The 17,389-nt window shown below is 37.6% G+C and overlaps 1 protein-coding gene across 1 annotated transcript in view; it reads right to left on the bottom strand.

Moving 5' to 3' along the window:
• ATRNL1 (attractin like 1) overlaps positions 1-17,389 on the bottom strand; it is an 802,696-nt gene that overhangs the window by 435,465 nt on the left and 349,842 nt on the right. The window contains exon 26 of the mRNA XM_055559801.1: positions 2,677-2,755. Within this exon, the coding sequence (XP_055415776.1) occupies positions 2,677-2,755 (79 nt within the window). The remainder of the gene's footprint in view (positions 1-2,676; positions 2,756-17,389) is intronic.

Below are 17,389 nucleotides of genomic sequence, written 5' to 3'. Positions count from 1 at the left end.
ACAATATATTTTTAAAATATTCAAAGATAATACTTATTTTAAAACAGTCCTTATATTTAGACAATCAAATAACACAATTTCTGTAACAAAATTATAGAAATACTAAAAAGGAAGAATCTTTTAAATGACCTTCATTTACTGTTACAGATAAATTGTCATTCTACTGTTCACAGGGATCCTTTGTGGTTTATAATAAATGAAGTCTTAACGCTTTAGAGAAAGCAACATCTCCATATAAAGAAAAAATACTGAGGTCTTTTCCTTTGGGGAATGTTAGTGCTAATCTATTAGGTATGACTGAATAAAGACAGATAAAAATACATTTTAACCTCCATTTACAGAAAGTCTATAAATGGGATTACCACATTTGTTACCACTGGGTAGTTAAAAGTCTTTGGGTCTCTAAAACCGAAATGACAGTCTTTTAATAATTCAAAAATTACTAATTAAGTAGATGTCCGGTAGTCATCAAAATAATGTCATCTTTACTTTGGACATCAGCATATGAATGGTTTCTAAGACATTTGTAATTTTACATTTAAAAGACTTAATAAAATTATAAATGATAAAATTCCTCATAATATTTCTTAACATATGATATTGTAACATGACATGACCCTTCAACAGGACAGATTTTTAAATTTTCGTAGAGGTAGCAAATTAAATGCAAATATTATTATACTCTAAAAAGACTCATTACCTGAAAGATTTAGAAAGAAGGACATTAAATTGAGGATTATCAAGAGGAAACAATAACATTTAGAACCACAGATCAGAACAGGTCCGGAGGTCCTTAACCAAGTTCACCCTTCCTAGTTTTCCTTCATTCTCAAATGTGCAACACATACTTTGAAAGATTTTGACTGCCAGTCAAAAACTAAATATATTTATATATTTTTTATTTAAAAGTTTAAAAATCTTTATATATTTATATTTTAAAAATTAAAGTAAGTTCATTTTACCAGAGCATCCAATAATATGCAGTAAACATTACTATACTGAGGTCATAGCTTAATGAAAAATAATTTGTCATTTTGAAAAGTGTGAAAGTTTCATAATTAAATGAACAATTCTCAACATTTTTCTCAAATATTTAATAGCTTATAAACTTTAGTCATTAAATATAAACATTCCTACAGTTCTAGGAACCTCTAACTGAGATTAAGCTATATAGCGCAATACAAGAGGAAAGCAAATTCCATTAGACCACTCACCCAGCTAGTTAACGGCAGAGTTGTACACGGATCTTTCCACAATGCTATATTTATATAGTCATATTTTATAAACTGTAGAAATCAGATACTTAAACATTGCTAATCATAACAAAGTATGAACCCAGTCTCCCTGATTGCTCCTGACCTCTTTTTTAATGAATAGAGGCATAAAATGTCACTTGTTCTCTTCCATTATGGAAGGTCTTCAAACTGCTTCACTTATTTTTCATCTGTTTTAGCCTTCCTGAATCTATACTTTTACCTTAACAAATTGCCTAGCATGTGTAGAAGATTTTTGAATTCTACACAGAACTCTTTTTGCAAAATATTTATATATTTACACTTTAAAAACTCCTTTTAAATTGGATTACTTTTTATCATGGCATCATACCAAGTAAACTCGCACTGACATTGCACTGACCATATGCAGAAAATCAGAAAGGTGGAGGGAATTAGGATCAGTAATTCATATGCAGGGAAGTGGTTTCAAGTTTGCAAACATAGGTAGGCACTGGATATTTGAAAACAAAATAATTAAGAAGAACTCATATTATTTACTAATTCTATAGTTTGGAATGTTCTGGATTGTTTTTAAACATAATCTTTTAATATGTGAAAATAAGTAGGTAAGCAATTATATCTTTGCTATACATCACTGCACAAAATTAAACATATAAAAATATACTGGGCAATGCAACAGCAAATAGAATGCTAATAATACTGATATTAATAGTAATAGACTAAAATAATATTAATAAAAACAGAAACTTGCTTTTCCATTATATAAAGCATAGAAAAATCTACTGTACACATGGGGTCCTCATATTATATTTTTTGCTCTTTTCAATTAAGTAATACATACAAAGTTAAGAAACTATATTTGTATAATATATTTATATCATAAGCTGTTGTTCTGTAAGACTATTATATTTTTTATCAATTTTAAGATAATAACAGATACACATGATTAATTCTGCTATAGTAATATATCATATTGAGGGGCAATACAGACATACTTGGATTATCAGATACCCATGAGATGGAAAAAATTTGATTATCAAAAAATTCTATGAGATACAAACCAAAAAATTAATATTTATTGCCCAGAATATTCCTTTAAATTTTAAGAGTTATAAAAATAAATTATGTTTTTATAATTACCTAAATTAAAGTGATTGAAGGTTATTTAATCAATAAAACTAATATTTGTATTCACTATAAATTCTAACACTATTTAAAAAAAACTGCTTTCAACTAAACAATGCTTCTACAGATATGGATTTAAGATGGCAGTGGCAAATTTTGCTCTAAAGCTTAAACAATGCTAGATTGACTTGTTCAATCTTAATAAATGAAATTCATTTGAAAAACTCTATTTGAAAGGAGCATGTCAATTAGGCACTAGAGATCCATATGTTTGTCTGAATCTTTAAACAAAACATTAAGTAAATATTACTATTACCTCTCTCCGCCGAGAAGCCCAACATGTTTGCTTGATCTTCCATACCACGGCAGCCACCAATAATAAAGATAAAAAACAACTAGAAAATAAAACACAAATAAATTTTGCTTTAAACACTTGTAATATATCATGGAATAATAAAAGAATATGTAGAATATTTTAAAATATATTTAAGTAATCACTTTGCCTTGGTAAATATTCAAGAAACAAAGAGTAAATTAGAAATTTTTAAAACATTCTCAAGTAAAATCAAAGTATACAGGTAGAAAAAATTATTTATACTCCTTGAGATACAGTAGAGTCTATCTCTCAGACTTTCTCTGTCAGAAGGAATGTAACTTTATACTTCCATTGGTTTTACATATCAATAAATCTATCTAGAATTGCTACGAGTCATAAATTCTGGCAATTTTATAAATTTAAAGATCACACATTTATTCATTTTAAATTATCAGCAACTATCTTATATCTGAGAATATCCCTATAGTTCTGAACTGAAGGTGATCTAGCCCTTTCCCGTCTGCCACTGCCCTGGACCGGGGACATTTAAAAACGTCTACATACATATTGCTTTTGAACTGCAGTTTTGGAGAAGACTCTGACAGCAAGCTCAAACCAGTCAATCCTAAAGGAACATCAGTCCTGAATATTCATTGAAAGGACTGATGCTGAAGCTGAAGCTCCAATTTTTTGGCCACCTGAGGTGGAGAACTGACTCATTGGAAAAGACCCTTCTACTGGAAAAGATTGAGGGCTAGATGATAAGGGGACAGCAGAGGATGAGATGGTAGGATGGCATCACTGACTCAATGGACAGGAGTTTGAGCAAACTCCAGGAGATGGTGAAGGATAAGGAAGCCTCGCGTGCTATAGTCCACTGGATCGCAAAGAGCTGGACACGACTTACCAACTGAACAACAAAATACATGTCTGATTATCATAATGGGAGAGAAGTACAACTATACTCTAGTGAGTACAGCCAGGGATGCTACTAAGTATCCTGAAATGCACAGGACTGCCCCCCCTCCCCCGCCGTGACAAAGAATTATTCAATCCAAAACATCAGTTGTACTGAAGTTGAGAAGCCCTGTATATGCCAATGTGTAAATTAAGAAATAATTCAGTTACAATGTATATACATGTGGTCAATATGTATGAAGTACAATATGCCATAGACAATGATAATGGAGAATATACATTTTTAGCAGTAATTTGAGACTGATAAATCTCAAAATAACAGATTTATGTGAATATGATTAATCAACCCCAGCCATACATTACTGCTTCTTTTCTCTTCCCTGCTCTGTGGTCAAAGATTATGCTATCAAAAGATCCAGTTCAGTTCAGTTCAGTCTCTCAGTTGTGTCCAACTCTTTGTGATCCCATGAATTGCAGCACGCCAGGCCTCCTGTCCATCACCAACTCCTGGAGTTCACTCAGACTCATGTCCATCGAGTCGGTGATGCCATCCAGCCATCTCATCCTCTGTCGTCCCCTTCTCATCCTGCCCCCAATCCCTCCCAGCATCAGAGTCTTTTCCAGGGACCCAGAAGGGAGTGGAATAGGGCCACTACAAATTCACTGGCCACTGGTCATTACAAAAAAACCCTGGTCTTCACTCTTAATGATAATTGTTGTATTCATCAATTGATTCACTCATAAGCAGTGTAAATGTTGACACTTTCTTCTCTTGTCAAATCCTTAAATATATTTTTTCTCCTTAAATATATTTTTTTCTCCTTGCCTCATTTAGAGATCTTAGAATATCTTTCGATGATGATGACGAAGACAACTCTAACGCCGATACACTGAGTAGGAACATATTCTAGATAAGTGGTAGGTATGTCACACTGTTCTAAGAACATTCCAGACGGGATATACTATTCTCATTTTAGAAAAGAACAATCCAGTGCTCAGAGACGTTCAAAGTAAGTTGCTGACAGTCATACAGAGAGTTTAAGTGATAGAGCAAAAATTCAAAATGAGCCAGCTAAGCCTCAAACTCTTTCCTCTCCACCTGTTAGGAACTCTGAGCTTGCACACCATCTCACAACCAGTTGTTTTACATATTCCCCAGGATCAACCACCGAGGTGCCTTTCTGGTTTTTACATAATTGTCTTTCTCCCAAATATTTATAAACCATTTGCTTCGTCTAAATTCAATTTTTCAGAAGTGCTCAAGTCTTCTAAAAAATAAAAAGCAATAACCCTATTTTATTAATCCTGAAGCTTTCTCTAATTGACTGAGCAAGTGGTCCACATAGCTACTGCCATATCAATCTTCTCATAACCTAGTCTTATTTAGTATCTATTAAGTTGGTATCTAATTTTTATACTAATAGAACTGTTAGTATTGATAATTAATGTTTACATAGTATGCAACATTTTAGTGACTACTTTCCTCACTTTTTAAAAATTAAATAAACTAGTCTTTTCTCTATCAACTGACTTTTACTTCTCAATTGACAATACCAACCAACCATTCTTTTCCTTCTGAACACTTTATTTGCTTGGCTACCTTTCATTCTTCTTGACACACTATGGGTCAACAAAGGTAGACTGCATTCCAGATTCCTTGATTTAAATTATGGACATCCCTGAAATTTTATTCACAAAACCATGTTGCTATCTACTCTTGCTCTCAGAGAAAGAGGTCAGTTACTCTCATGGCTTCAACAGAGACCTCAATTGGAATCATTTCCAAATAAAAGTCATTAAACCTGCCAAAGTGAGAGCATCTTATCATTAGAAGAGACCTATGGTTTTAGAAAAGGCAGAGGACCAGAGATCAAATTGCCAACATCCGCTGGATCATGGAAAAAGCAAGAGAGTTCCAGAAAAACATCTATTTCTGCTTTATTGACTATGCCAAAGCCTTTGACTGTGTGGATCACAATAAACTATGGGAAATTCTGAAAGAGATGGGAATACCAGACCGCCTGATCTGCCTCTTGAGAAACCTCTATGCAAGTCAGGAAGCAACCGTTAGAACTGGACATGGAGCAACAGACTGGTTCCAAATAGGAAAAGGGGTCCGTCAAAGCTGTATACTGTCACCCTGCTTATTTAACTTATACGCAGAGTACATCATGAGAAATGCTGGGCTGGAAGAAGCACAAGCTGGAATCAAGATTGCCAGAAGAAATATCAATAACCTCAGATATGCAGATGACACCACCCTTATGGCAGAAAGTGAAGAGGAACTAAAAAGCCTCTTGATCAAAGTAAAAGAGGAGAGTAAAAATGTTGGCTTAAAGCTCAACATTCAGAAAACGAAGATCATGGCATCTGGTCCCATCACTTCATGGGAAATAGGTGGGGAAACAGTGGAAACAGTGTCAGACTTTATTTTTGGGGGCTCCCAAATCACTGCAGATGGTGATTGCAGCCATGAAATTAAAAGACACTTACTCCTTGGAAGGAAAGTTATGACCAACCTAGACAGCATATTAAAAAGCAGAGACATTACTTTGCCAACAAAGGTCCATCAAGTCAAGGCTGTGGTTTCTCCAGTGGTCATGTATGGATGTGAGAGTTGGACTGTGACGAAAGCTGAGTGCCGAAGAATTGATGCTTTTGAAATGTGTTGGAGAAGACTCTTGAGAGTCCCTTGGACTGCGAGGAGATCCAACCAGTCCATTCTAAAGGAGATCAGCTCTGGGTATTCTTTGGAAGGAATGATGCTAAAGCTGAAACTCCAGAACTTTGGCCACCTCATGCAAAGAGTTGACTCATTGGAAAAGACTCTGATGCTGGGAGGGATTGGGGGCAGGAGGAGAAGGGGATGACAGAGGATGAGACGGCTGGATGGCATCACTGACTCGATGGACGTGAGTCTGAGTGAACTCCGGGAGTTGGTGATGGACAGGGAGGCCTGGCGTGCTGTGATTCATGGGGTCGCAAAGAATCAGACACGACTGAGCGACTGAACTGAACTGAACTGAATGAGATTATTTAGTTCAGACTCCCTCCCAGGAAATAAATTCCCAGCAGAAGCCCAGAGCCTAATTAAATATTCACAGTAGCTAAGAAGATGCTGACTCATGTTAGTGCATTTTAAGATAATAGCTCAAACTATGAAATTTTCTATTAACCTGTCTTTCTAACTTTAATTAATCAGTGCTGCTTCTTTCTCTGGGTTACACTGAATCAGTCATTTCCTTCTTCTATATGTTAATACTTCTTTATATAGTTGAAGACATTCACATGATTCCTCTAGCCCAGTGTTTATCAATCAGGAGAGTTTTGCCTTCTAGGGCACATTTGACAGTGGCTGGAGACCTTTTTGGTTGTCAACAGTTGGTGGACACAAGTGGGTGCTGATAAATATGCTACCATAGAGAGGCCAGTCCACCTCCCGATCACAAAGATTTTCCCCAGCCCAACCTTCCAACACTGTTGAAACCCTGTTGTAGTCTGAATTGCTGGCACAGCAGTTACACTTCCCATGTTATTTCCAGGCTAACATGAAACTGTTGAAATATGGTACTGAGAATTGATAATTTATATATAATCTAAGGATCCATTTATCTGAATTTAAGTCCTACCCTATAAGAATTTTAACATAAGAGATAAATCTGCCATATACAAACTGAACTCAAGAATAACGTTCATAATAAAAGGAACTAACATCTACTGAGTAATATGTACCAAGCACTGCATGACATGTTTCACATGCATTAATTCTTTCATTACCACAATCACACATGATCTATATTCATTTTAAAGATGAGAAAGTTGAGGTCATGAAGCGTTTATGTAAATTGCCAAAGTTATCAAAGTCTTAAATTGCAAGTCCTCCCCTTTATGTTGCCTTGTCTATTATTTTTCCAGCTAAAATGTCAAAACACATTCAATTTTATCATCCCTTATACTCAGTCGGACGTCACATCTTGCCAACTGTTTCTCTCACAATGTCTGCAGTAGTAGGCAATAGTATAAGCACCAAAATCCATTCATATTTAATGATTAAACACAAGATAAATACCAATAAAAAGTATTCATATTTGATAATCAGTAATTCACAATATCCTCCCCTCCAGAATAGTTACATGATCAAGGTTCAGTTTAGGACAGTAAAGACATCAAATTTCTCCATTCGGAACTTAATCTTTCTGATCTAAATTTCATGACACAGGTAAAGAGTGTTACTTTTATAACAATACAGAAAGCCAGTATAAAATTTTTCAGTTTTAATGACTTTTTCTCCTTGAGAAGAGGAGATATACACTTTAGGGGTCTGCATGTTTTCTATGTTAATTCATACTAGATTGGTAATAAAATGTAAACAGAGATTATCCTGATGAGAAATTGGTAAAATCAATAAATAGCTTAAGCAAATTTTCTTCTAATATTCTAATAACCTCCAATAAATATTAAAAATTCAATAAAAATATATCTCAATTCCTGGCATATAGTAGTTATCATTAAACCTTTACTAACTGAATAAAATTGGTTAATTGATTTGAATATCTTATCATTTTTTCTGAAACTGAACGCCTTTTTTGGCATTATTATCCTTATGGCAAAGTAAATACTTCATAAAGCTTTTTTATTTCTACTAAACTACACAGCAAATAAAACTTAACAGTTCTTATTAAAAATCTACATAAAATCCAATTAATTAAGGACTTTCACTTTATTAAAGTGAAGTTGCTCAGTTATGTCTGACTCTTTGCAACCCCATGAACTGTAGCCTACCAGGCTCCTCGATTCATGGGATTTTCCAGGCAATAGTACTAGAGTGGGTTGCCATTTCCTTCTCCAGGGGATCTTCCTGACCCAGGGATGGAACCCAGGTGTCCCACATTGTAGGCAGACGCTTTACCATCTGAGCTACCAGGGTAGCTGGTATTCACTTTATTAAACGGCAAACAAAAGAAAACACTTAACTTAGACAGCATAATTGAAATGTTACACTCATACTTTGGTGACTGTTAGAAAATGCCAGTACCCACTGACAATCCTGGAAGCCTGAAGAATGACAACATTTTCATCAGTCTAATTTCACTGGTGGCACAGTGCCCTACGTACCACTCTGCCCCTTCCACATGTTCCCTTTTGCACACTGAACTTTAAGTGAATGATAAATGAACTTTGTATTATTATTATCTAAAGTGACCAAGATTCTGGGTTTATCTGCTCCAATTAGCTTTTCCCTAATATATTTCTTAGGTCAAAGGTCTTAATGGGCAACATCAAACATCCTTTAACCTAATATTGCAGCAAGTTTGTCAGATAAAAATTAGTTTTGCTGCTGTCTTTCATATCTTGTTTTCTATTATATTTTACAATAGCTTGAATTGTTCCTTGGTATAGGTATTGCAGAGGGAAGCAGTGGTACAGGAAGTAACTGAGCTGTCTTTTTTTTTTTTTTTTTTTAAGCTGTATAACAGTCTAGAAGATGGGAACTATTAAACACCCTTCAAAAAATCCTCCCAATGGAAACAGGAAAAACAGAAAAGAAAAGAAACTCTTAAAAGCAAATGTATAAGCTACAGGGATTAAAAAAAAAAAAGGAAACGTAAGAACTCAGGGAGAGATATTTCAATAATTTGATTTGAACCTTCATAAAATGGTCATTATGGAAAAGATTCTTAATGTGAAAATATAAGGAAGTCATTAGGTACTCTCATTTAGGGAAAATTAAAAAGAATTCAAGAAAAGTAACACAGTGTGGTGTAAGGTTATAATGTAAAGCATGGTTTTAGTGACAGAGAAATACTCTCTGGTGGTAATCTAGTCAGCCAAATGCAAAAAGAGATAATATTATCAAGATTTTATAGAAATTTAGGTTAAGTGATCATAAAATTTGTCTTAAATACATTTTTAAAAGATGCTTTTATTTCTCCGAAAAAAATGTACAAACTAGGGAATTGTTTTGAAATACAGAAACATAATATTATAAAAACTCATTTACTTCTTAATTACTACTATTGCAGAAAATATATTTTAAAGCTTTTAAAAACACCTTCCTAACACTTGAAGGATATTTTTGTCTTAACCAACTAAAATGTTCACAAAGTAAATTATCAACTGAGAATGCAATACATCTGCATATTAAAAAAATTACTTGTTTCCATCATCATATTTGCAAAGATGAAAACCCAGCAAAGCCTAGGGGGTGAAACTGGAGAAGCAATATGTTCACAACATAAATTGCTAAAAACCTTTTTGAGGGTTGATAAGCAAGAGTTGGACTGTGAAGAAGGCTGAGCACTGAAGAATTGATGCTTTTGAACTGTGGTGTTGGAGAAGACTCTTGAGAGTCCCTTGGACTGCAAGGAGATCCAACCAGTCCATTCTGAAGGAGATCAGCCCTGGGATTTCTTTGGAAGGAATGATGCTAAAACTGAAACTCCAGTACTTTGGCCATCTCATGCGAAGAGTTGACTCATTGGAAAAGACTCTGATGCTGGGAGGGATTGGGGGCAAGAGGAGAAGGGGACGACAGAGGATGAGATGTCTGGATGGCATCACTGACTCGATGGACGTGAGTCTCAGTGAACTCTGGGAGTTGGTGATGGACAGGGAGGCCTGGCATGCTGCAATTCATGGGGTCGCAAAGAGTCGGACATGACTGAGCGACTGATCTGATCTGATCTGAAGCAAGAGTTAACTACACTTTAGAAGGCACTGTCAGTTAAGATGATTTCGAATACAAGTAACACAAACTAACACAAAATGGGATAAACGGTCTTGGAATTAAACAGATTTTACACTGTCTCCTATGAACTGAAGTATGTTCTCCCCAAATTCATATTTTTGAAGCCCTAACACCCAACGTGACTATATTTGGAGACAGGGGATTCAGGAGCTAATTAGGTTAAATAAAGTCATAAGCGAGGGAACCAGATGCAACAGGATTAGTCTTCCTGTAAGAAGAGACTCTAGAGAGTTTTCACTCCCATACTTTCTCCCTCTCCCTTTACTGCCCCCCTGCCCGTCTCTCCCTCTTCCCATGGGTACACACTGAGGAAAGGCCAAGGGAGCATTCAGGGAGAAAGTGGCCATCTGAAAGCCAATAAGTGGCCCACATCAAAAACCAACCATGCTGGCAACCTGATCTGGGACTTGCTGGCTTCCAGAACTCCGAGATAATAGATTTCTGTTGTTTGCCTTCAGTTTCATGTTTGTTACAGCAACATGAGCTAAGACAGATTTTGGGATCAAACATCTACAAATACAGAAACAGCTTTGGAAGTGGGTAATAGGGAGAAGCTGGGGGGATTTTGAGGTGTACTCTGGAAAAAGCTTTGATTGCTATGAAAGGACCATTGATAGAAACAGACATTAAAGCCAAGTATGATGTAAGCTCAAAAAAACAAACAAACAAAAAAACCCAGGAAAGCTAGAAAGAAAGCTTCCATTTCTTAGAGAACACATAAATAACCAAGACCAGAATGCTGATATTCATAAGAACATTGAAGGCCACTCTGGTAAAGTTTCAGATGCAAACAAGCAATAGGTTATTGGAAAATGGAGAAAAGGTCATCTTGGTCATAAAATGGCAAAGAACTTGGCTGAACTTTGTTCTAGTGTTTTGTGGAAGGTAGAACTTGAAAGCATTGAAACTGAGTATTTAGCATAGAAGATTCCAGAGTATTGAAGATGTAACTTTGGTCCTCCTTATTGCTCATCGGCTTCCCTGGTGGCTCAGAGGTTAAAGTGTCTGCCTGGAATGCAGGAGACTGGGGTTCGATCCCTGGGTCGGGAAGATCCCCTGGAGAAGGAAATGGCAACCCACTCCAGTACTCCTGCCTGGAGAATCCCATGGAGGGAGGAGCCTGGTAGGCTACAGTCCATGGGGTTGCAAAGAGTTGGACACGACTGAGCAACTTCACTTTCACTTTCACTTATTGCTCATAGATACACTCAAGAGGAGAGAGATGAATTTAAGTAGGAATTAAAAAGCAAAATAGAACCAGAATTTGGAGATTTTGAAAATTCTCAATCTATATTGCACAAAGAAAAGGGGTTGGGGGGGAGGGGGGCTTGTTCTGAAGAGAACACTAAGAGTGTGGCTGAAGAACCATTTTATAAAAACATGATGGGTGTGACTCATGGAATTAATCAGCCATTTCAGTGTAAGCCAGGATAAGAGAAGTGATAATACCAGGGAAGATACCGCGAGTTTAAAGGAAACCGAGAAAACAAGATGGAATGAAAGAAGGTGGTAAGGTTTCTTTGATTCTGTAAAATGGGAACATAAGGCTGTTCAGCTGGGAACATGTTTTATCCTTTAAGAAAAAGGAAGAATGACTCCAAAGGTGAATCAGAGATCTTTAGGGCTCCCACTCACACCACCGGCCCAGGGGACAAGAATGGGTGCTCCTCAGTTTCCGAGTGTGGAGTGTGGTTTTGCAGGACCAGGATGCCACCGCCAAGGGCCTGGGGCCAGGGCTGCAGCCCCTGCTGCAGCGTCAGGGTCACCTGGCGAGCTACAGCAGCAGGGCCACTCCACAGGGCTATGGGGTGACACTGCCCCCTCGGGGGCCTGGAGGTCGAACACTGAACCAAAGAGCAGTACTCTCAAATCTTTAAGGGCTGATGGAGCTAGTCTTGCTAGGCTCTAGACTTACTTGGGACCCATCATGGCTTTCTTCCTTTACTTTTCTTCCTGTTGAAGTGGGAATATCTATTCCGTGCCTATCCCACCATGGTATTTTGGAATAATATAACTGGCCTGGTATCACAGGCTCATGACTAGAGAGGAATTTTGCCCGAGATTAAATGATACCCCCCAATCTCACCCACATTTGATTTAGATGATATTTCGATGAGACTTTAGACTTCAGTGTTGATTCTGGAATGAGTGAAGCCTTTGAGGGTTGTTGGGATTGAATAAATGTACTTTGAATGCAAAAAGGACATGACCTAGGGGGCTAGAGGCAGAATGCTACAAATGCTCCTCCCAAATCTTTATGCTGAAGCCCTAAAGCCCAATGTGATTATATTTAGAAGGAAGAACTTTTGGATGTAACTAAGGCTGTGCATGTATGCTAAGTCACTTCAGTCATGTCCAACTCTTTGTGACCCTATGGGCTGTAGCTCACCAGGATGCTCTGTCCATGGGATTCTCCAGGCAGGAATATGGGAGTGGGTTGCCAGGCCCTTCTCCAGGGGATCTTCCAGACCCAGGGATCAAATCAGCTTCTCTTATGTCTCCTGCATTGGCAGGTGGGTACTTTTACCATTAGTGCCACCTGGGAAGCCCCAAGTGACTAAGGTTAAATGCAGTCATAATGGTAGAGCCCTGAGACAACAGAATTAGTGCCCTTATATCAAAAGACACCACAGAGCTTGTGCTCTCTCTCCAAGCACTCGTACCAAGAAAAAGGCCAGAAGAACACACACCAAGAAGGCAGTCATCTGCAGGCCAAGAAGAAAGCTCTCACCAGAAGCCAGTTATGCTGGCACTCAGATCTGACTTCCCAGTCTCCAAAACTGTGAGATTATAAAATTTCTGTTGTTACAGTCACTCAGTCTGTGTCCGTTGCTTACGGGAGCCTGAACAGACCCTCCTCAAAGTAAAAAAGAAAAATAACTTGCAGGTCTGTTCTGGTCAAGGCTTTGGCTGCATTTCTCTCTGTTTTCTGAACGACATACTCTGTTGTGCATCAGCTTAATTCTCAGGCTTGTTTTCCTCTTAGATACAAAAATGAATGTAGCAGTTCCAGATTTACATCACACACAATCACGCACACCCACTATTCCCCAATCATTTGGTGAACTGAAGGCTTCAGCCCACCCATGACGCTGGTGGGAGATCAATTTCTCCCAAATTGAATCATCACTACACAGCCATGCGGAAGGAATTAAATGAAGTTGGGAAAGAATCCATAAAATCTACTACAGATATCATTTATGAAAAATTTGTAGAAAAATATCAAAATGAACCTCTCAAAATTGCTAACAGACTTAAAAATCCACAGAGGACATTTGTTAACTATACATTCCTTTCCTGAAATATTTTACAGAAAATAGACTGCTCTAAAGCCTCGCTGGCAAACTATTAAAAAAGCAAGAAACATATCATAAGGAAGACCTTCCTGGTTAACTCCTTCTATTACAAATCATGTACGTGGATAACATCTTAATCTTACAAACTTACACAAAAATTATACAGTATTCTTTTCTACACTCAACTTTTATGTAAAGCACACCTTTTGAAACCTTGTAGATAGGATAAAAAGTTTCAAATACAAAATATTCTAAATATTTTAAAAGAAGTAAACACTGTTTTTAAACAGTTTTCCTAAAACATTAATGCACAGTACACATAGAGAAATGATAAATCCACAGCTCAATGAATTATCCCAAAGAAAATATGCCCATGTAACCACCACCTGGGGCTTCCCAGGTGGCACCAGTGGTAAAAAGAACCTGCCTGTCAATGCAGAGGACATAAGAGACATGGGTTCCATCTCTGGGCAGGGAAGTTCCCCTGGAGGATGGCATGGCAACTCACTCCAGTATTCTTGCCTGGAGAATCCCAAGGACAGAGGAGCCTGGCAGGCTACAGTCCACAGGCTCGCAAAGAGTCCGATATGACTGAAGTGACTCAGCATGTTCACAAGCAACCACCCCAGTAAAGAAACAGTACTTTACCCATCCCCTCTTCCTCACAGGTCACTATCATAAAAATTTTTAGCACCGCAGTTTGTTTCTGCCTATTTTGAATTTTATACAAATGTAACCTTAAAATATTATTTTATTTCTAGCTTCTTTTGTTCAACACTTTGTTGATGAATGCCATCTATATTGTTCTTTGAGGATTAATCTGTTCTTTTTCATTGTTCCATATTCTATTAGTTTTAGGTATTTGGGTTATGCCAAAGTTTTAGGTATTTGAAATGCACTATTATAAATGTGTTTAATGTGATCTTTGATGGAATGGAATAGCTGGATCAACAGAGGATGTATAAACTCAATTTTACAATATAGTCAAATTATTTTCAAAGTTGCTGCACCAACTTCTAGACTGCCAGAAGTGTTTACAGTTCCACGACTACTCCAACATTTGATCTGGACAGTCAACAAATGTCCATATAGTCAAAGGCATGGTTTTTCCAGTAGTCATGTATGGATATGAGAGCTGGCCCATAAAAAAAGGCTGAGTGCCGAAGAATTGATCCCTTTGAAGTGTGGTGTTGGAGAAGACACTTAAAAGTCCCTTGAACTGCAAGGAGATCAAACCAGTCAATCCTAAAGGAAATCAACACTGAATATTCATTTGAAAGACTGATGCTGAAGCTGAAGCTCCAATACTTTGGCCACCTGATACAAAGAGCCAACTCTTTGGAAAAGACCCTCCTGTTGGGAAAGACTGAAGATAGGAGGAAAAGGGGGCAATACAGGATGAGATGGTTGGATGGTATCACTGACTCAATGGACATGAGTTTGAGTAAACTCCAGGAGATGGTGAAGGACAGGGAAGTCTGGCGTGCTACAATCCACGGGGTCACAAAGATTTGTACAACTGAGTGACTAACAACAAAATTTTGTCCTTTCCAGCCACTATGATAGATGAACAGTAAATAGTATTACATTGTGGTTTTAATTTGCATTCCCTGATAAAAACTAAATGGAGTGCCTTTTGATATTTTGTTAGCCACTTTTATATCTTTTTTCACGAACTGCTTGTTCAAGTCTATTGCCATTTTAGGGGAGTGGTAATGAGATTTAAGACTGTTTTTTCTTTACTTACATGTTATACGTTGTGACTATAAGGCCTTTGTCCTTTATATAGGATCTGAGTATTTTGTAGTACTGGATGGCTTGCTTTCGCATGATGCTAAAGACATCTTCTGATGACAAAAATTGTTAGTTTTACTGTAATTTTATTGACATGCTTTGTGTGTTCTGTTTATTTCTAAGTATGTGAAGAATTCCCATATTATTCTCTAGATACTTTTTTTCCCTTTATTCCTGGAATTTATTTTTATTATTAGTATGAGGTAGAAGTCAAATGGTACTTTTCTCAATATGGATGGTTAACAGATCCAACATATAATAAAGTTTTTCTTAAAGATATGAATAAATACTGACAGACACTCGCTGACTTGCTAACCAAGCTGAAGAATGGCCCACTTCCATAACAGCCCTCTCTGATGTATCAGACTTACAGAGGGACTGAGGTCTTACTTTATCCTATAGAGATGTTGATATTATTATAGAGAGATTTTATTTTAGGTATCTGTAGGCTATGTTTACAATGTACCCAAAGCTTTTTCAGTTCTATTTGAGTCTGTCCGGTGGATTCTGTCTAAGGCCTGGGAAGAGTTTTAACCATTAGCCTCTTCTTAAATATTTTGGTATGCTAATTAGGAAAAGAGTCTCACATGGAAGATTCCAGAAGTTCACCTTTCAGTTCAGTTCAGCTGAGTCGCTCAGTCGTTTCCAACTCTTTCCAACAGACCCCATGGGCTGCATGCAGCACACCAGGCTTCCCTGTCCATCACCAACTCCTAGAGCTTGGACAAACTCACGTTCATCGAGTCAGTGATGCCATCCAACCATCTCATCCTCTGCCATCCGCTTCTCCTCCTGCCCTCAACCTTTCCCATCATCAGGGTCTTTTTCAATGAGTCAGGTTTTCGCATCAGAGGGCCAAAGTATTGGAGCTTCAGCTTCAGCATCAGTCCTTCCAATGAATATTCAGAACTGATTTCCTTTAGGATTGACTGGTTTGATCTTTTTGCTGTTCAAGGGACTCTCAGGAGTCTTCTCCCACATCACCATTCAAGAGCATCAATTCTTTGGCACTCAGCTTTCTTTATGGTCCAACTCTCACATCCAAACATGACTACCAGAAAAACCATAACTTTGACTACACAGACCTTTGTCGTATGAAGTTCAACTTTCTGGGATGGCTTTTCTCTCTCTGATATTTCCCAAACTTTCTCTGGACTTCACTTTGCCTTCCTCTGGCACATAACTACCCACTTCTGTGACTGGACCACATTCTGCGTTGGGAGGACAGAGAAGAGGGAAAAGCAATGGACTTGTACAGACTCTTACGATCACAGTTCCACATTACCTAGAAGACTCGCACCTCTTGGAGATCTTGCTCTAGCAGCTCTCCCCTCCCAGGCATTTTAGCTGCAGCTAATGTCACTGCCTCAAGGCTGCTTGGAATTGGGGATGAGTAAATTTTTGAAAAGAGAGGAAAATTGAGGGGTGGATCTCCCCTACTCTCTTTGTAGCTTTAATAATTTCCTTTTCCATAGCATAAGTCAGAAATAGAGGATTTGGGGACTTCTCCAGCAATCCAGTGGTTAAGACTTTGCCTTCCATTGCACCTGAGTGCAGGTTTGATCCCCGGTCAGGGAAACCTGTGGCTCCCAGGTTCCATATGCCACAGGCGTGACCAAAAATTAAGAAAAAAAAACACAAAACTGGGGGATTTTTCCAGGATGTTTTCTGTCTAGACCACAATAGTCACTTTAAGTTTTCACACCACACTGAGGCTCAAGTCAGGGGAGACTGGAGGGGAAAAACCATTAACTTTCAAACATTTCAGGGTGTTTCTGAATTTTGGTGTTCTTCCCTGATCTGTCCAATGAAACTACCCAAGCACATCATCCAGGTTTTCTAGTTGAGACCAGTGGGACATAGAGATGTATGGTTATGTAGTGTTTCCTGGGACTGGAAACTAGATGATGAATTGATTTTTGACAGAGTTGCAAAGGCATTTCAAAAGGAAAGACCA

The sequence above is a fragment of the Bubalus kerabau genome, chromosome 22 (genome assembly GCF_029407905.1).
Source record: "Bubalus kerabau isolate K-KA32 ecotype Philippines breed swamp buffalo chromosome 22, PCC_UOA_SB_1v2, whole genome shotgun sequence".
Classification (NCBI taxonomy): Eukaryota; Metazoa; Chordata; class Mammalia; order Artiodactyla; family Bovidae; genus Bubalus; species Bubalus kerabau.
This window is presented reverse-complemented; position numbering and strand designations above follow the sequence as displayed.